The sequence below is a fragment of the Moschus berezovskii genome, chromosome 15, assembly GCF_049115385.1.
Source record: "Moschus berezovskii isolate FMDL1 chromosome 15, NW_MosBer_1.0, whole genome shotgun sequence".
Classification (NCBI taxonomy): Eukaryota; Metazoa; Chordata; class Mammalia; order Artiodactyla; family Moschidae; genus Moschus; species Moschus berezovskii.
The window spans coordinates 5642224-5661493 of record NC_142474.1 but is presented as its reverse complement, the minus strand read 5'-3'; the positions used below and the strand labels follow the sequence as shown (position 1 = coordinate 5661493).

Sequence of the window (19270 nt, the reverse complement as noted above, 5' to 3'; positions counted from 1 at the left end):
CTGGCACTATGAGGTGTTCCCAAACTGCTCTTCAAGGCAGCTGGACCAGTTTTCATCCCCATCCACGGCTTGCGCGTCCAGCCCCACAGGACAGCCAGCAGAGGGCGCCGCAGAGCCGCGGCCCCGGGCGGAGGGTTGGGGCGGGCGGGCAGAGCCGGTCCATTTCCGGGAGGACCTGACGCCGCAGCATCCAAAGTGTCGGCCGGGACCGCACCCCGGGGAGCTGACCTGCAGCCCCTGGGCCTCGCCTCGCCCAAAGCCCCCTCCCACGTCGCCGTCTCTGGGAGGGAGGGGTGTGTGGGCGAACCGGCAGGATAAAGCGCCCGGAAGGGAAGGGACTGCCCAGATGGAGAAAGGCCCCGCCACCGGCGCCTTACACCTCCTCCAGGGCGCGGGCATCCGCCCGCAGCGAAAGGGAGGGCAGGAGGCCCAGGCAGTGGCCTGCGAGGACCAGCCGCCTCCGTCCACTACCCGTCCGGCATCTCGGGGAGACAGGACGCTCACCTTGTACAGATGAGGAAACTCAGGCTCAGAGACCGCTGAGTGACTGCACAGGGTGACCAGGAGAAGGTCCAGCCAGTAATCATTCACCAAGTACTTGTTTGAGCCCCTACTAAGTGCTTTGAAGAAAATCGAATGGGGTAAACAGAATCAAAGGGCTTCCTGGGTGACTCAGTGGTCAAGAATCCACCTTCCAGCGCAGGAGACACAGGTTCCATCCCTGGGTGGGGAAGATCCCCTGGAGGAGGAAATGGCAACCCACTCTACCTGAGAAATCCCATGGACAGAGAAGCCTGGCGGACTACTCCATGGGGTCGCAGAGAGTCGGACATGACTGAGCATGCAGGCAATGGAATATAAAAGATATATTGTAAGGCAGGATCCTACTTTGACTAGGATTATCAGAGACACCCATCAGGTGACTTAAAATATGTGTTAAATATATCATTCTTAGCAAGAGTGTCTAAATTGCCTATTGTACAGTTTCAAGACTAATAATAACATCTTTCTGTGCTTAAAACAGAACATTATCTGGGATGGATTTGGAGATTGGGGTTGACATTCATATGTATAAAACATCTATAAAATAGATAACCAATAATGAGAACCAGGAAACTCTATTCAATGCTCTGTGGTGACCTAAGTGGGAAGGAAATCCAAGTAAGACGGGATAGCTGTATGCTTCTGGCTGATTTACTTTGCTGTTACATGGTAAAGCAACTATACTTCCAATTAAAAAAAAATGTTTTAACCCCCTCAAAAAAAAAAAAAATCCCAGAACATTATCAAAACCTCTCTAGAAGCACCTCCGCCCCCACCTAACCACCCTCCAGAATTTTGCAGTAAATATTTCCTTGCTTTTCTTTATAGTTTTACCACCTCCATATACATTCCTAGACAATAAAGGGTTTCATTTACCTGCTTGTGAACCTGTGTAAATCCAACTACTTGTATTTGAGTTGGTTCTTTTTGCTTAACACCATGTTTTTGAGATTTATCCCTGTTGTTGCATGGATTTTGTTTTTCTCACTGTATAGTATCCCATTATAGGATTGTACCGCAGTTTATTAATACTTTCTACTGTTGATAAACATTTGGGTTGTTTCCAGTTTTTTTTTTTTTTTCTATCATGAACAAGGGTGTAAGAAATAGTCTCATTTCTTCTGGGATTAGAGCTGGGCAGCAGTTCTCAACCTTGGCTGCTCACTAGAATCACCTGAGGAGTTTTCAAAAATGCTACTGCCAGAGGGTCCCACCCAGAGTAATTGAATCAGAACGGCTGCAAGGGTGGGGCCCAGGCTTTGGTGTTCCCTGGGGGGATCTGCAGCCAGGGCAGAGAACCTCTGGGACACAGCAGGCCTGGGAGTAGAATGCTAGGACAGTTACCTGTTGTTCGCTGATGCTATACTTTTCCAAAGTGGCTTATACACACGACACACTCGCCTGCATGGAACCAAAGTCCTCCTGCCCTCACGTTCTCAACACTTGCTATGACCAAATTTTAACTTTTTATCTTTCTGATGGGCGTGAAATAGTATCTCATTGTGGTTTTAATTTGCATTTCTCTCCTTACTAATGAGGCTGAACAGTTGCGAAGTTCCTGCTGAAACAAAGACAGAAAAAGAGACTCGGGTGAAGATCCGTCATAAGAGAAATTTCGGGGGGCAGGGAAGATGAATGGCAGGTGCCAAGGGCTGGGATGTGGAGGAACAGAAAGAGGGCGGTGGATCGTTGTGCAGGGGGAGGGGCAGAACGGCTCAAGATAAGCGCAGCAGAGGTCAGGTCAGCAGGTGGAGGGCGGTAGTGAAGAACTCGGCTTGCGCTCTGTGTGAGATAGAGACACAGGAGGTTTGGAGCAGAGGGACACGCCGTTACTCCTCCCTCTGGATGAAGGTGGAAAATCACGATGGGAAGTAAACAGAAGTACAGGAGGCCGTATTCTTCCTAGTGACTGTGTGTGGCCTGTCTCCCCCCCCTCCCCTCCCCTCCCCAGCTAGAACAGGGTAAGGATGATCGTTTTGTTCACAGCACCTAACGATCCAGACAATTGTCCCTGCTCTCATCCTAGGTGGTGAGTGGAGGGACTTAACAGGTTTTCACAGGTGGAAACAAGTTGGAGAGACCTGCGGATTTAGGCCTGCGCCCCATCCCCTGCCCAGGACAGGCATGGCCCTCACAGTTGGTGGGCTCAGAGGAGAGCTGGGGGTGAGGTCTGCCCCTCCCCTGGGCCCACCCCACAGCTGAATCACTCAGTGACCCCCCGGTGGAGCCTAGCCTCAGGTCCTTTAGACACAGTATCGATGACCCCAAACGAGTGAGGCAACTGCCGAGCTCCGCCCGGCGCCCCTTCTTTCTCGCACCTGCCCAGAGTAATCTTTCTCAACCAAACTCCAAACAGGCCCCTCCTCCCCTCTCCAGTGCCCCTGGGGCAAAGTCCAGACTCCTCCAGGCCCTGACCCCACCGCCCTGCCCACCCCACCCCCATCCTGAGAGAGGCTCTCAATGGCTCTGAGATGGTAACTGCAACCTCAGGCCTTTCCCTTCGGCATTTTCTTCACTTCCTCTGGGAAGTCGCCCCGACCCTTGGTCAAATGACCAGCTCTTGACTGTCACAGTGCCCTGTGGTCCCCACCCCCCCACCCATCGAAATACACTTCCCTCTGCATTGGAATTGCCTGTTGACTTCGCCGGTCTCCTCCACTTGGCTGGGCGAGCGACCCTTCAGCAGAGACCCCGAGTGTTTTGTTCAGGGTTGTATCCCCCCCAGCGCCGGGAGGGGTGCCTGGTTCTTTAGTGGGCACAGAGTCAGTATGTGCGTTTTTCTAGCTGATGCCCATTTGCTTTGCAAAAAAAAAAGGCCGTGGCATTGCACACTGTCAGCAGCCACGTGGAGGGGTCCATTTCCATTGCTTCTCTTCGCCCCCGAACTGTGTGCTGCCACGCTCTCTGCGAGGCACCGTTCGGGCGAAGGCACCCCCCGCCCCGTTCCGACACACGAGGCGGTGGCGGTCTCCGAAAGTCAGGTGCCCAGACCCGCGGCGCACGGCGCCAGAGGGCGCCAGAGGCGGGAGAGCGTGCCGCGCCGAGCCGTCCCGGGCGCCCGAGTCCCGAAGAGGGCTCCCGCCTCGTCCAGGGGCTCCCAGCGGCCCGCCCCCTGCAGCCCGCCGCCCGGCGCCCGTGCACGCGCCCGAGGCCCGGCGTCCGCGCGGCCCCGCCCGGCTCCCAGCGCCACGCGGCGCGAGCCCCGCCAGCCCCCAGCGCACCTGCTCGGGGCGGGGCCTCTGGCGAAGGCGCGTCTCGATTGGCGCGGAGGTGACAAAGGGGCGTGACCTGCAGGGGCCACGCCCACCCGCGACTGGCGTACTTAAGGGAGTCGGCGGCCCGTCTCCACTCACAGCGCAGCTGCAGGGCGTCGCGGGTGGAGGGCTTCGCGATTCCGGCGCGACCCGGCGAGACCCCTGCTGCTTCGGCCACCATGCCGCGCTCTTTCCTCGTCAGGAAGTCTGCGGGCTCCCGCCGGAGACCCAATTACAGTGAGCTGCACGACTCTTCTCCAGGTGAGGGGACCGGGTGCCCGGCCCCCAGGGGAGTTTGGGGGAGGCAGGCGAAGGCTGCATGGGGAGAGCACTTGGAGGAGCAGGGGGCTTGGGGACAAAGTCGAGTCAAAGAATACAGCCTGGGTGCGAATAAGCTCGGGTCAGGTGTATCCGGGAGATGTGGAGAGGGTTTTTGGAGGGCGGTGGTCTTGGGCGAGGAAACTGAAACTTAGCAGCCGCAGAGAAGAGGGACGCCCCTCCCAAAAGTGAGAAGAGGAGGCTTCTATCTGGACAGACGCCGGGCCAGGGCTCCGGAAGAGTCCGGAGGATTTGGGGGACGGTGTGGGAGAAGAAACGTGTATGGAAGGGGGCCTGGGACAGGGGTGTGGTGCCTTGGCAGCTGGGGAGATGAGGGGCCAGGATGCTGGGTGGGGGGGTCTGGCCTCAAGCTGGGTACTTGGGTAACTCAGGAGGATGAAGACCTGGAAATGACCCCCTTGAGTGGGAGCTAGGGAAGGGGGATTCTTCCCGGAAGAGCTGGAGGTTGAAGTGGGAGATCCCGGTGACCTGAGGGGTTCAGACTGCTGGTCCTAGTCGTGAGTCTGGTATTCATCTGATAAGTCCTGAGTGCCAGCCCCGTTCAGCCCCTGGCCTACATCAGGCTGATCTGCTGGCTGAGCTCCCGCCTGACCTTGCCCTCTTCTCTGTCCCCCGCTCAGAGCTCACTTTCCAGCAGCCCTACGACCAGGCCCACCTGCTGGCAGCCATCCCACCGCCCGAGGTCCTCAATCCCACCGCCTCCCTGCCGACACTCATCTGGGACTCTCTCTTGGCGCCCCAAGCCCAGCCCATTGGCTGGGCTTCTCTCCTGCCCCAGGAGATCCCCAAGGCTGGCGAGCTGACCTCCCTGTCCGACGAGGACAGCGGGAAAGGCTCCCAGCCCCCCAGCCCACCCTCGCCGGCTCCTTCGTCCTTCTCGTCAACTTCAGCCTCCTCCCTGGAGGCTGAGGGCTATGCTGCCTTCCCAGGCTTGGGCCAGTTGCCCAAGCAGCTGACCGGGCTCTCTGTGGCCAAGGACCCCCAGTCTCGCAAGGCCTTCAACTGCAAATACTGCAACAAGGAGTACATCAGCCTGGGTGCCCTCAAGATGCACATCCGGAGCCACACGCTGCCCTGCGTCTGTAGCACCTGCGGGAAGGCCTTCTCCAGGCCCTGGCTGCTGCAGGGCCACGTCCGGACCCACACCGGTGAGTCCCTCCCCCTGGCCCCCATTCTCCCTGCCTTCCCTGCCAGCGCTTGTAAGATGGGCTTTGATGTTACTTTTGGATTGTGGGAACCGAGGCCCCCGCCGTCTCCTGACGGCTAGCTCGAGAGTTCGGGGGGCCTGGCTCTGCAGTTTGGCAGAAACATGCCATCATTCATCAGCTAAGCACTCGGGCTGAGTGGATAACTTTTACATGTCCCTCAGCAGGCTCCGTTCCTCTCAGCCAAATGGGTTGGAGCTGGATATGGGAAAGGTATAAACAACACCTTGCTGTTGGGGCCAGGTGTGAAGGGGCCCACCCTGCTCCACCCTCCCCTAGCCCACCCCCATCCCCACCCAAGCCAGACAGGATGTTGTCAGCCTGCCCACCTGCCTCCGCTCTGAATCCTGCTTTGGGATGGCTTTTGGGATGGCGTTTCACCTCCCTTAGCCTCTGTATCCTCATCTGTGAAATGAGCATAAAAACACCTTGTGAGGTTTTTGTACTGGTTAAATGAGACACCTGGGACAGAAAGCACCTGGGAAAATGCTTGAGACACGACCAGCAGGCACAGAAATCAAATGGTGTTTGTTCTGCTCCCAAGCCGTGTGTCTGAGCCTCTCTGATTACAACTTAATCATACAGAGTGGGTTACAGTAGTATGTAGAGGGGGCAGTCTAGGTTCGGTGGCCGCCTCGTCACCTGATAATAACTTGTTATGGTATCATGATGGTTCTCAGACCTGCTCTCCCCACCCCCACTCACTGCTGACCAGATAAACTTAATCCCATCATGCAGGCCCAGGAACTCCTTTGCCGGCAGAAAACACAATTAGGTCTTGGCATTTCAAAAACTGTAATGCTAAATGTGTAGAAACTTGTGAGATGGAACCCATCCTAGCCTTTAGCTTTCTGGAAGTGCAGAAAAGGTAACCACTCCACCTTTTCAGCGTGTGAATGGAGGAGGCCTCTCTGCTTGGGGCTGCTCTTCAGAGAGAGGGTTCAAGGGTCATGACTGTTGGTTTTGGGGGTCAAGCTGGCCAGGTTGGAGACTCGGTTCTGGCATTTCCTGGCCCAGGGGCTGACCTCTGAGCTGTGAGGGTCAGTGAGGTGGCGTGTGAAGCCTGGCATTTTGCAGGCATTATTGATGTCATTCCTCCTGGGGGGGCAGAGGCAGGCAACCTCCAGAGCTTGCAGCCCATGGCTGCAGTTTCTTCCCTGGTGCACAAAAGCCCTGATTTTAACATGTAAAGGCCCAACTGCCTGGCCTGTGTCCTCGGTGGCTGCCCAGCGACAGGGTCTCTATTTGGGGGCAGCGGAAGCCCCCCAGCCTCTCTCCCCTCCGCTCGGACATTATTTTCATGTAAAGGCGCGGCCCAGACACACAAAGCCTGTTGAAATGCACCAGCGCCACCCTGCTCGCCTCCCGTTGTGCGCCTTAATAGTGCGCCCGGGGGGCGGGGGCCGGGGCTGGGGCAGGTGCGCGGGGCAGCGGTGCCCAGCACCTGTTCCGGGCCGCAGCTGCCGGCCCCCGCGTGTCAGGCCCCTTTAATCCAGGGAGTATCGCGTGTACACTGCCCGCCTTGGCGGCCTTTGTCCCCGCCGGCCTGGTGCCCGTTTCACACTCCAGGAGCACCAGAGAGACGTGGCCGGGCCGGGCTTGGGGAGTGGATCTGTGCGGGGTGGAGGCCTGCGGGCCTCCCGATTCTGCACACAGACCTCCACCTATCCCATCCCATCCCATCCCATCCTATCCCGCCGGCCCCTTTGTCCGGGTTTGTGTCTAATCACACGGAACATAAAGATAAGGCTCCCTGAGCGCCGGGGGCGGGAGGCACGCGCTCTGGGCCTCTCTTGTCACCTGTGTCGTGGCAGCCAGTCCAGCAGCCGCCTGAGAGCGGGCCGTCCTGACCCCACCTCAGCGGTGAGCAAACGGAGGCGCAGAGAAGGCCGCCACTTGCCCAAGTCCCAGCTTTATAGGCCGGAGTCAGGGCTCCTGTGTCTCACCCGAGGGGGCGGAGGGGAAGTGGGGAACCCAGGCACCGCATCTGCTTTTCCAGGGCAGAGCCCAGGTCCTGAGTTTTCAGAGCAGGGTGTGAATGAGGAGGAACTTGTAGGACGCAGTCATCAGACCCTTCGGGCCTGCTGTGCAGAGGTGCTCCAGTCATGGCAGAGCAGGTTACACAGGCGTCCCTTCCCCAGGCTTCTGGCCCTGGCCCTGCTCTGCTGGTGGCCCCGTTCCTGGTGTCCCCGCCCCAGGAGACTGAGCCTGTGAACGCAGGTTCCCCGGTGGGCTGCAGGCACCTGGCTTCTGGACCCCACCCACTCGGCACCATGCAGTGCCCCCAGGCACCCAGGAGGGCTGCTGGCATTCATTTATTTCCAGCACTGGGATTTAACTAGGGGCCCTTGGCCTAAGGACACAGGGGAATGGGAGGAGAGGAGAATGTCTTTTTCTGGGAAAAGAATATTCAGTATTATAGAACAGTGCCTGGGTGGAGTTAGAGGCTTGATTAGTATTTGTTTAATGAGTTACTCTTCTGGCTTTATTTGGGAAATGCAGCCCCAAGGAAAAGCGAAACAGCATTTGCTGTAAGGTTTCTGGAATGTGAGTTATAGTCTCTTGATTGGGGCAGGAATTATGAAAAACTGGTGAATGTTGTTGTCTGGTGGTGACTGAAGAGTCAGGCTCTTCTGAGACCTTTTTTTTTTTAATAATTAAAAAGAAAAAAAATTTGTTGTCCAAGCATTTAAAGCTCCTACTGTGTATCCAGCCCTGAGTGCAGGGCTCTTCCCAGTACAGCCTGGCCGGGCAGGTGGCATGAGGGCCTCGTGTGGGATTCTTCTTTAAAAAGTCATAAGGTGAAAAGATTTCTGTAGCCTCTTGGGGGTTCTAGGCCTTGGGTTGGAAGCTTGGAATGGGTTTGGGGTGGGGAGGTTCCTGCCTTCGTGGGGCTTTCTGATGGGGGGACAGACAGACTTGACACTTTCTTGAGTGTGATCCCAGTGATGGGGAAGCAGTGGAAAGGAGTGACCTGGGGAGGGGGCACTTTTAGGCTGACTCTCAAGTTAAGCTTTATCCCCGCAGGAAGGCAGTACAGGGGTGATAATAAGAAACACCCACTTCAGCCTTCTTAACTAAGAGGCAGTATCTGTAGTGGTTGAAACCAAGGGCGCTGGAGTCGGGCTGCTTGGTTCTTGCTGAGACCCTGCATATTTCCTGTGCGTCGGTCACTCCATCCCTAAACTCAAGACGAAGGTGGGGTTCAGTGAGATAGTGGGGAGTGCTTCCACCATCCCTGCACAGAGCGTTAGGCAAACACATGGCCATCACTGCCGCATCATTGTTGAGCACTTCCTCCTGCGGCGGGGCAGGGAAAGTATTTGATTCAGCCTTCTCTCAATTAACAACCCCTGTGCGTGGGGGCTGAACGGCTCCATATTACAGATGAGCAAACGGAGGCTCGGAGAAGCCCGCTGACTTGCTCAGGGCCACACGGTGGGAAGTGGCAGCGCTCACTGCCGAATCCAGGCCTCTGGCTCCTCTGGGTCAGGGGAGCCCTTCAAGGTTGGGGTGAGCCGGGCGCCAGAGGCCGGGGGTGGCTGGGGATGTCAGCGGATGTCAGCTGTTCTCCCGGGTCACCGCGCCTCCACCAACCCCTTCGGTCGTCTCTCCCCAGGCGAGAAGCCCTTCTCCTGCCCGCACTGCAGCCGCGCCTTTGCCGACCGCTCCAACCTTCGGGCCCACCTCCAGACCCACTCAGATGTCAAGAAGTACCAGTGCAAGACATGCTCCAGAACCTTCTCCCGAATGTCCCTGCTCCACAAGCACCAAGATTCGGGCTGCTCAGGGGGGCCGCGCTGACTCCCGAGGCTCCTGCCACCCAGAGCGGCCTCCCCCAGCTCCAGAAGGGGGGACCCTGCCTCCTGGCCACTGCCACAGGATCCCCTCCTGAGCGCCACTGTCTGGCTGGACCCTGAGGACCATTTCCCGGTCCTCTGGATGCCCCGCCGGGCTCGCAGGGGCGGAGTTGCCTCCTGTCGGGGGGTGGCTTGCCGCAGGGACCCCACCTGGCAGCCGCTGCTCCCAGCGTCCATGGAGCTGGCCTTTCTGTGCAGCTCTGTGACTCCAGAGCTGTTGGGGTGCAGCTGCTCAGAGCTCGGGGACAAGAGCCGGCAGACTGAGAAGTTCCCGCCTCACTCAGGGGGCCCCGGCCTGCCCCCCAGGCCGCCCCTCCAGGAGGTGTGCCTCACTATGCAAGCGGCCACCCCCAGGTGCCCCACGGCGGTGCCCCCTGATGCCAGGACCGCGTCTGGACCCCAGGATACCCCCGGGCCTGGGCAGCTATTTCAGCCTCCTGTGTGTCATGGTGGCACCTGTTTCACGGGCAATTTAACGACGTCTCCAAAGGGACTGTGAATAATTGCCTTCCCTTGTCCGGGACCTGAGTGGCGTGCTCCGGCCCCACCACTGTGTCTCCCAGAACTATTTTCGGGGCCCAACAGGTGGGCCCGGGAGGAAGATGTTTACAATTTTTTAAAGGTACACTGGTATTTATATCGCAAGCGACATTTTGTACTAAGGAAACGTTTTGTATAGTTATATGTACGGTTTATTGACATTCAATAAAATGGTTAATTTATATATAAAAAGTCTACCTGGTTTTATAAATTATATATAATTTATATATAAAAGGTCTACCTGGTTTTACTGCCGCAGGGGTATTTTCAAGGGCCTTCAGGGAGGAAGGTCGGGGCAGGGATGCAAGGCGCTCGAGTGCCCCCGACAGCCCGCAGTCTCGGCTTTGGCCCTTTGGGTTTGCCGGGGGACCTTGTTTGTGCAGGTGGGTTTTCCTTGGAGCGTGGATGTCCTGTCCGATGCGGAGGTCGGGAAACACCTGTGGACCGGGGGGCGGTGGGGCTGTGTGTGCAGGTTTCTTATCCTCTCTGTGGCCCCCATTCTCCCGTTCTGAAGCCGACCAGACTCACGGGGCAGGAAGCTGGCTCCCAGGTCTTATCAAGCAGGCCTGCTGTGGGGCCTTCCCCAGCCCGGCAGGTCTTCTGGAGAGGGCGCGAATGCTGCTCCAGACGAGAGTGGAATGCGGTGCACGAGGAGGGACAGAGGATGTCCTTCCTGTTTCCAAGGGCTCTGGGCCCCGCTCCGGCCTCCCTGGCAGGCCCACACCTCCGTCTGGCTGCTGGGTACCAAATGGCCTTTGATGCGAGGAAATTGGCTGGCTGGAGCCAGGAGGGTGAGAAGCCGGGCCAAAGGGTAGGGGTCATTCTACTTCCTGCTCGAGGACAGGACGGGAAGGCGGTCAGCACTGCGTCCCAGGACTGAGGGAATTCACTCCCCGCTGGCTCGCACGGTGACCTCACCTCAGGGGCCCCCCTGGGGCCGGGAGAAAATGAGTGTCCTTTTTGAACACAAAAGGTGCTGGAGGTGCCAGTTTCCTGCGGGGAGCTGAGCGGGCGGGCGACGCAGGCTCCCCGGAGCCCCAGAGCCAGGCCGGGGGTGGGGGAGCTTCGTGTTCCAAAGGAGAGATGATTCTTTCTTCTAAACAGGAAATGGTGACCCGCAGGCCGGGAGCAGCCCTTAATGACTTGCAGCTTTCCTCCCAAAAGAAAAAAAAAAAGTTCTCTAACAATCGCCAAATTGTAGCTGGCCTCCCTGAAGGGAAGTCAGGGAGTTGGGGGTGGGTGAGGGGTGGGCATCAATGTGCTGAGGGCCTACTGTGTCCCAGGTCCCTGGGAGACGTCCACCTACCCACAGTAGGTGCTGACATGTGGGGGATGTAGAACCGTTCTCACATACTCGCGGAGGGGTGGGCCTCATGGGAACCCCCAGCCGGCATTCAACCCGTTGCACCAGACTCCAGGAGTCAAGAACCAGGCTCACACCCCCTTGGCTCGCAGGCCCTGGAGCAAAGCTGTCGCCCTCTCAGACCCCTGGACACCCTAGTTTCTGCCTCTGAAATAGGGTGATGATTGTGCCTTCCTCCCCCGAGACGGAAAAGGGATGTCCATGCAGTCGGTTTGGGTGAGACCCGCGTGTTCGAGGCCCCGGGGTTACAGCCCGGAGCAGATCGACAGTCCTTGGGCTCAGGGAACTCATGTTTTAGCGGGGGAGACAGAAAACAAAGAAGCGACTAAATAAACAAGCTGCTTTCCGACAGTGACTTGCCAAGATGGAATTAAAGAGAGCATGTGCTCCGGAGCGATGGGGTGGGGCGCCCTCTGATAAGGCCCGGAGAGCCGGAGCCCAGAGCCCTTCCAGTGGCGACCTGGAGGGAGGCGAGAGCAAGTGCAGAGGCTCCGAGGCTGGAGTGAGCTTGTCCCCTGCCGAGAGGGGCTGGGGGACCCCGTGGGGTTGATAGGAGGTCCCTGTCCTGCAGCACTTGTGTGGGTGGTTGAGCCCCAGGGCAGGCACAGAGGCCTTTAAGCAGAGGAGCCTTGAGGTCTGCTTCTCTTTTACATTCTCCCCATCCTGGTGGAGAATGGAGTCAGCCAAGTCAGAAGAGGAAAGAAACAAGAGCTGGGAGCCAGGGAAAGGCCCAAGGCAAGAGGGATGACGCTGAGCTGGCCCAGAGGGGAGGAGGCCTCGGGGAAGGTTGGGTTGAAGAATGTGTGAAGGCTGGGCCTCTAGGCCTGTGCCAGGCACACCTGAGTGCTGGTGGGTGCAAGTTCCTAGGGGTTTTTTTTAAAGGAGATGTTGGACTGGGTGGCGGGAGTGGGGATCAAACGGTTGATGGTTCTTCTCTCCTGATGTGGACCCGCCCCCACGCAACCACATTTAGCTAAGGGAAAAAAATTCCATGCAGACCATGCTCCTTTTTGTGGGAAGAAGGGTGGAACTGAGCGTGGTCTTCATTCTTGTTTATATTTGCTCACAGGAACTCTGGGAGGATTTACAACAAGGCAATCAAAGCCTAGGTCTCTAGGAGGGTGTAGGGGTGAAATGGGGCGGGTAGAGACTGTTAGGAGAGAGAAGGGAGACAGGTGTTTTAGATTTCTTTAAAACTTTTTATTTTGAAATAATTTCAACCTGACAGAGAAGTTGCAAGGAAAGTACAATAAACTGGAATCTTTCCATCAGATTCTTCAAAACAACATCTTATCAAGTTTGCGTTTTCTCTCTCTGCATTCACACATACACGTTCCCACCTTTTCTTAACCATTTGAGAGGAAGCAGTAGACACAATGCCCTTTGACCACTAACTGTTTAAGTGGATATTTCTTAAGGACAGGAACATTCCTTCCTGTGACCACAGTTTAATGATCAAAATTGGGAAACGGCATTGGTGCAACGCTATTATTCAATCCACAGTCACGGTCAAGTGTCCCCCACCGCCCTAGCGATGTTCTCCGGAGCGCTTCAGTGGGTGGGGGTGGGGAGCGATCCAGATCACGCAGTAAGTTTCCTTGTCCCTTCTCTTTAGTCTCTTTAATTCTGGAACAACTCCTTCCTTGGTCTTTTGTGACTGACAGTTTTGAAGAGTTCAGGCCAGGTCTTTCATGGAATGTCCCCCAGTTTGGACTTTCCTGATGCTTCCCCATGGTTAAAATCTGGGCTGTGCGCTGTGGGCAGAACCACAGCAGTCGGGCCATGCCCTTCCCAGGGCAAGTTATCACGCGGCACATGACGTCAGCCTGTCCCATTCCTGGTGAGGTCACCTTTGACCACTTGTTTAAGGTGGATAAAGTTCCTCTTTCTCCCTTTTTGTATTTAATCTGTATCTTGCAGGGAGACATTCCAGGACCATGTGAATATTTAGACACATGCTTCTCAAGCTTCCTCCCACGAGGGTTAGCCCTTGCTGGTGATTTCTGCCTAAATCAATTATTACTATGGTGGTTGCCAAATGGTGATTTTTCTAGCTCCATCATTCTTTCTATTTTTACTGGTTGGCTTTCTACTGTAGGGAAGAACTGCCCTCCTCTGGGCAGCAGCTCAGAGCTGTGGGTTGGGAGAGCTTGGGTGGAGAACAGAAGGGGCTGGCCAGGCCCTTAGATCCTCCCCTGGGTTTTTCTTTAAAACAAGTCCAGGAAATAAACTGGCTGTAAAGCCGAACTCCGTGCGAGTGTCCAGGCAGGCAGGTCTGGGGCCAGGGCCACCTCTAGGCACATCTGGGCCCCATTAGTGGTCCGGTGGCTTACTCACGGATGTCCCTTGAGCTGGGATGGGGGCGTGCTCCAGCGAACCAGAGATCTGGGTCCTTGCTCTTTTTGCTTTCAAATGGTCAATTGCACAAATGTTATGGGGATTTATTCTTTCATTAAAAAAAAAATGAAGAGTAGATATGAGGCTCAAGGGATGTGTGATCCACACACCCCACCCTGATGCCCTTACTGTCTCCATCGTGACTCTGTGAAGTGCCTAGTTGACATCTTTCTAGGTTAAGCAAATAAACACATATATTCACATGCACATATGGCTCCAATCTCACTCACAGGGAAAGCTAAAGCCCTCGCCTGGGCCCACAAGGGGGAACTGCACCATCTAGACCCTCCCCTCCCCCCCCACCCCCTCCTTCTAGCCATGAGGGACCCTCTGCCACCCCAGGGCCTTTGCACTTGCTATTCCTCTGCCAGGAAGACTCAGCCCCGAGAGAAGCCACACAGCTGGTCTCCCCCACCCCCCACTCCTCCTCACATTCCAGCCCCGACCCGCGCCCTATGTTTTTATTTTTCTCCACAGCACTTGTCCCCATCCGACTAATCCATGTATATCACTGGTCACAGCTCTCTTTTGACTGCCTTCCCCACCAGAATATCAGCTCCATGCCAGTGGGAACGGTGTCTGCTTTGTTCACTGTCCAGTCTCTCACAGGAGGAGCACACCCAGTGAAACCTTGCTGAGTGAATGACGAACACATGTGTGTCCCTAGGAAATAAATCCGGAGAAGGCAATGGCAGCCCACTCCAGTACTCTTGCCTGGAAATTCCCATGGACGGAGGAGCCTGGTGGGCTGCAGTCCATGGGGTCGCTAAGGGTCGGACACGACTGAGAGACTTCACTTTCACTTTTCACTTTCTCGCATTGGAGAAGGAAATGGCACCCCACTCCAGTGTTCCTGCCTGGAGAATCCCAGGGATGGGGGAGCCTGGTGAGCTGCTGTCTATGGGGTCACACAGAGTCGGACACGACTGAAGCGACTTAGCAGCAACAGCAGCAGCAGGAAATACATCATTGCCACCATTCTTATGGGGCACTTCCATGATCCTGTGCTGAGCACCTTGCATCGACTGACTCCTTAAACCTTCACAACGGACTTGAGAAAAAGGAAACCAAGACCCAGGGAGGTTAAGTAACTTGTCCAGGGTCACGAAGCAAAAAACGGCAGAGCACGGATTGACACCCTGATTCTTTTTCTTTTTAAAACATTTTTTTAATAGCGCTTTTTATGTGTTTGTTTATTTCGCTGCGATGGGTCTTAGCTGTGGCCCGCGGGATCTTCAGTTGCTGTGTGTTAGGTCCTGTTCCCTGATCAAGGATCGAACCCACGCCCCCTGCGTTGGGAGCTCGGAGTCTTACTCATTGGACCACCAGGGAAATCCCAAACGCTGAGTTTTTTTATTATCGTGGTCATTTTATTCCTTCTCCCTTTGGGTGGGTGAAATTAAAACTTTTTAAATGGAAGTGGAACATAATCTGGGTCTCTACTTACTACACTTGCCTGTCCAGACTGTCTCGAATAGAGGATCCCATTCTGTGCTTTAACCAGTCTTCTACTAATACAAACGTCAACATCCATCTCCAGCCAAAGGTGTGTGTGGTGGGGGCGCGGGTTAGGACCAGGAAAAGAGAGTGCAGTCTCCATGCGGCCTGTGAGGTGGGGTATGCCGTGTGGCCCCTGAGGACTAGAAATTTTCCAGACTAGGAGCTTCATGAGGGCAGGACCACTCACTTGGCAGGAGGTTGTTTGGCCCAACCTCCTTCAGTGCCCTGGGCCTGAGGCCCACTCTCTGTGCCCACAGCTGGGTGATGTATTAGCTTCCTGTGGCTGCCGTGCAGTTCCCAGGTGTCTCAGTGGTAAAGAATCCCCCTGCCAGTGCAGGAGACACAGGAGAGGTGGGTTCGATCCCTGGGTGGGGAAGATCCCCTGGAGGAGGAAATGGCAACCCACTCCAGTATCTTTGCCTGGGAAAGCCCATGGACAGAGGAGCCTGGTGGGCTGCAGGGCCCATGGGGTCACAAAGAGTCAGACACATCTGAGTGACTGAGCACGCATGGCTGCCATAAAAAATGATCACAAATTGGGTGGTTTAAAAAGAACAGAAATTTGGGACTTCCTTGGTGGTCCAGTGGTTAAGACTCTGCGCTTCCTGAATGGGAAATTAAGATCCCACCTACTCTGTGGGATGGCCAGAGCCCAAGGGGAACCCAGAAGTTTATTCTGCCATAGTTCTAGAAGCTAGAAGTCCAAAGTCAAGTGTCACCTGGGCCATGCTACCTCCAAAGGCTCCTGCTATTTAGTCACTAAGTTGTGTCTTACTCTTTTGCAACCCCATGGACTATAGCCCACAAGACTCCTCTGGCAATGGGATTTCCCAGGGAAGAATACTGGAGTGGGTTGCCATTTCCTCCTCCAGGGGATCTTCCCTACCCAGGGATCAAACCCAGGTCTTCTGCATTGACAGGCGGGTTCTTTATCACTGAGCCACCAGGGAATCCCAAAGGCTCTAGAGAGAGTATATCCTTCCTTGCCTCTTCCAGTTTCTGGAGGGAGGCTCCTGGTAATCTTGGCGCTCCTTGGCTCCTTGCATGGCTGTGATCTCCGCCTCCTTCTTCACGTGGACTTCTGTGCCTTTATTCCTTTGAGGGTGTGCCGCTCCCCTTCTTCTGAGGACATCAGTCACTAGAGGTAAAGCCCACCGTAACCCCTAGGACATCATCTTGGTTTCATTATATCCACTTAATAAAGAAGTGAAAGTGAAAGTGTTAGTCACTCAGTCGTGTTCGATTCTGCGACCCCACGGACTGTAACCTGCCAGGCTCATCTGTCTGTGGGATTTCCCAGGCAAGAGTACTGGAGTGGGCTGCCACTCCCTTATCCAGGGACAGAACCTGGGTCTCCTGCATTGCAGGCAGAGTCTTTACCATCTGAGCCACGAGGAGAGTCTTATTTCCAAATAAGGTCATATTTACAGGTCGGGGGGGGGGGGTGGGTGGGACTTAAACCTCTCTCTCTTTTCTTTTTTTTGGTGGAGAGGGGACACAAGTTAACTCCTGACAGGTGATTACAGCCAAGGGTGTGGCAAGTTTTTCTCAGGGCCTGGAATGGATCTGGGAACTTTTTATTATTCAACCAAGGAACTCGGAGGGAGAGTTGGGAAACTGCCCTGGAGGAGGGAGACCCTAGGGAGGAGATTTGGGGAGCTGGATTTTTGTCTCTGTGGTTCTTGGAAAATAGAAGTCTTTAGACAAAAACTCTGCCCTCCCTTGGTCTCAGAAGTGTGAGAGGGACTAGGAGCCAGGAGGGAGGGGTCTGCTGGGATTAGGGCCAGGGCCAGGTAGGGAATTTTGGGCTTATCCTGAGGGCAGTCATGAGGGCATGGGAGGGTTTGAGCAGGGTCCAGCGGAGCTGAAGACCTTCTGTGAAGTCTTGTGTCCCCTACCCCACTGTGGGACAACCTGCAAGGGCCTCAGGTGAGCCACAAGGGAGGTGGTGACGGCAACAGGTGCTGTCAGATCTGACTCTATTTAGCTGGTGCTGTTGGGGAAGGCGACGGCACCCACTCCAGTACCCTTGCCTGGAAAATCCCATGGACGGAGGAGCCTGGTGGGCTGCAGGCCATGGGGTGGCTAAGAGTCGGAAACGACTGAGCAACTTCACTTTCACTTTTCACTTTCATGCATTGGAGAAGGAAATGGCAGAGAGTCGGACATGACTGAAGCGACTTAGCAGCAGCAGCAGCTGGTGCTATGGCCTGAAATGGGCTTCCCAGGTGGCTCAGTGGTAAAGAACCTGCCCACCAGTGCAGGAGACGTGGGTTCAATCCCTGGGTCAGGAAGATCCCCCAGAAGAGGAAATGGCAACCCACTCTTGTATTCTTGCCTGGAAAACCCCATGGACAGACAAACCTGGTGGGCTACCGTACGTGGGGTTGCAAAGAGTTACCACAACGGCCAAGCACACACACACACACGCACATGGCCTGAAATAAACATTTTAGTGGTGCTGAAAAGTTAACAGCAAGGAGAAAGGAGCGCCATGCATCACCTAAGGGGGGTGCTTGGGGCGGGAATCCCCCAAGGAAACCCATTTTTACCTTGGGGAAATGACCTGGGGCTGGGCAGGGGTTTTCCTAAGAAGCTCGGTCCTTGCCCTGAAGGTCTGAATGCCATCGAGACCTCACTCTGTGATCCTGGATGAGACCTTGCCCTTCCGAGCTCTCCCTTCGCACATCAGCAAAACATGTTCAACTCTTGGCCCAATCATAAAATAAGAAGGACAGAAACACACTCCACCTGCTCTTTGCAACAGAGCAGGACACCGTAAACAACCCCAATGCCCAGCACAAGGGGTCCATGTGGTATCCTGAGAACTTTGCAGCTACTTTATAAATGTCCATGCAGTCTTTAAAATATATATTGTGCAGGTGGGGCTTCCTGAGTGGCTCAGAAGGTAAAGAATCTGCTTGAAATGCAGGTGACCTGGGTTATATCCCTGGGTCGGGAAGATCCCCTGGAGACGGGAACGGTTTACCCACTCGAGAATTCTTGCCTGGAGAATCCCATGGGGTCTCAAAGAGTCGGATGTGACTGAACGATTAACACTTTGTGTAGGTAGCGTGTGGACTGAGAAAGACAAATGTCCGACGTCTGACAAGCACTTTAAGCATTTCTTGAATGATGAGTTGAATAAATGCATGGGTGGTTAGTTCTCACTGAGTAACTGTTGATAGGAAGGAGAGAAAGAAAAGAAAAAGAAGGATCTGTAAGACGCGTACACACGACCCAGAGTGATCATCTCTGCGGGTAGGTTGAGGCGCTGGAGAAGAGGAGGGCATTTTATTTCACATAATTTTTAAACTTGTCCACTGCCGTGTTATTGTTATTTCCCTGCTGAGCACTCTCTCTCTCTTCAATAATTATTTATTTGGTTGTGCTGTGTCTTAGTTGCGGCATGTGGGGTCTAGTTCCCTGACCAGGGGTTGAACCAGGCTCCCTGAATTGAAAACGTGGAGTCTTAGCCACTGGACCACCAGGGAAGACCCCTGATTTACAATCAATCAATCAATCAAAATTTTCACAGATAAACTAGATGTTCACAAGTTGACTTGAAAAGGAGCCGATGCATAAAATATGTTCCTTCATCTTTTTCCTTCTTTGCCTTCATAGAGAAGGACGGATGTGTTCTGGGGGTCAATGGGGGAAGGACGGATGTGGTCTGGGGGTCAATGGTGGTTCTCTGAGGATGGCAGGTTTGCTGGGGTTTCAATTCCCTTCATAGATCTCAGAATTTTCTATAATGAGCATGTGTTTTTCTTTCTGAACAGAAACACACACACCCACACACAGAAGAATGGCATTCAAGAGTTGGCGATGTCCCCGGGCTGAAGGAAGTCACGCTTGGTGATCCCATCTACCTTGTTACTTACTTGAGGGCAGCAGGGTGATGCTAAGTGCCATCACCCGTCCCGGGCACTGCCCGTGGGCTGAACTTATCCCGTGTGTCTATGGGCAGCCCGTCCTCCAGCCCCAGTGGGGCCGTTGTTCCCTGAAAATGTGGATGGTTACCCTGCATGGCTGTTTACTGGCCCTGAGTTGGTCAATCCTTTGAGTGACAGAGGCAGAACCTGGGCTCAGGAAGTGCAGGGGACTTTCCCAAAGACATACAGCTGTGAGATCGCTGGCGGCAGCAGGATTTTCTTTTTGCCGCAGCTTTATAGAGATGTAACTCACTTACCATGCAATTCACCCACTAAGGGGTACAATTCAGTGGTTTTTAATACATGCACTAAGTTGTGCAACCAAACCCACCCT

General features: G+C 54.9%; 1 protein-coding gene across 1 annotated transcript; it reads left to right on the top strand.

Annotated features, from left to right (window-relative positions):
- The first annotated feature begins 3901 nt into the window (after positions 1-3901).
- SNAI1 (snail family transcriptional repressor 1) lies at positions 3902-10665 on the top strand. Its single transcript, XM_055393398.2, has 3 exons — positions 3902-4058; positions 4757-5284; positions 8961-10665. The coding sequence occupies exons 1-3, from the start codon at positions 3977-3979 to the stop codon at positions 9143-9145; spliced, it is 795 nt and encodes a 264-aa protein (XP_055249373.1). The 5' UTR covers positions 3902-3976; the 3' UTR covers positions 9146-10665.
- The last annotated feature ends 8605 nt before the right edge of the window (positions 10666-19270 follow it).

What these genes read in the sequence shown, in the direction of transcription:
- SNAI1 (XM_055393398.2), top strand. Translation starts at nt 3,977, where the DNA reads ATGCCGCGCTCTTTCCTCGTCAGGAAGTCTGCGGGCTCCCGCCGGAGA. An exon ending in GCTGCACGACTCTTCTCCAG is followed by an intron (nt 4,059 to 4,756) that starts GTGAGGGGACCG and finishes TCCCCCGCTCAG; the next exon opens with AGCTCACTTTCCAGCAGCCC. An exon ending in CCACGTCCGGACCCACACCG is followed by an intron (nt 5,285 to 8,960) that starts GTGAGTCCCTCC and finishes GTCTCTCCCCAG; the next exon opens with GCGAGAAGCCCTTCTCCTGC.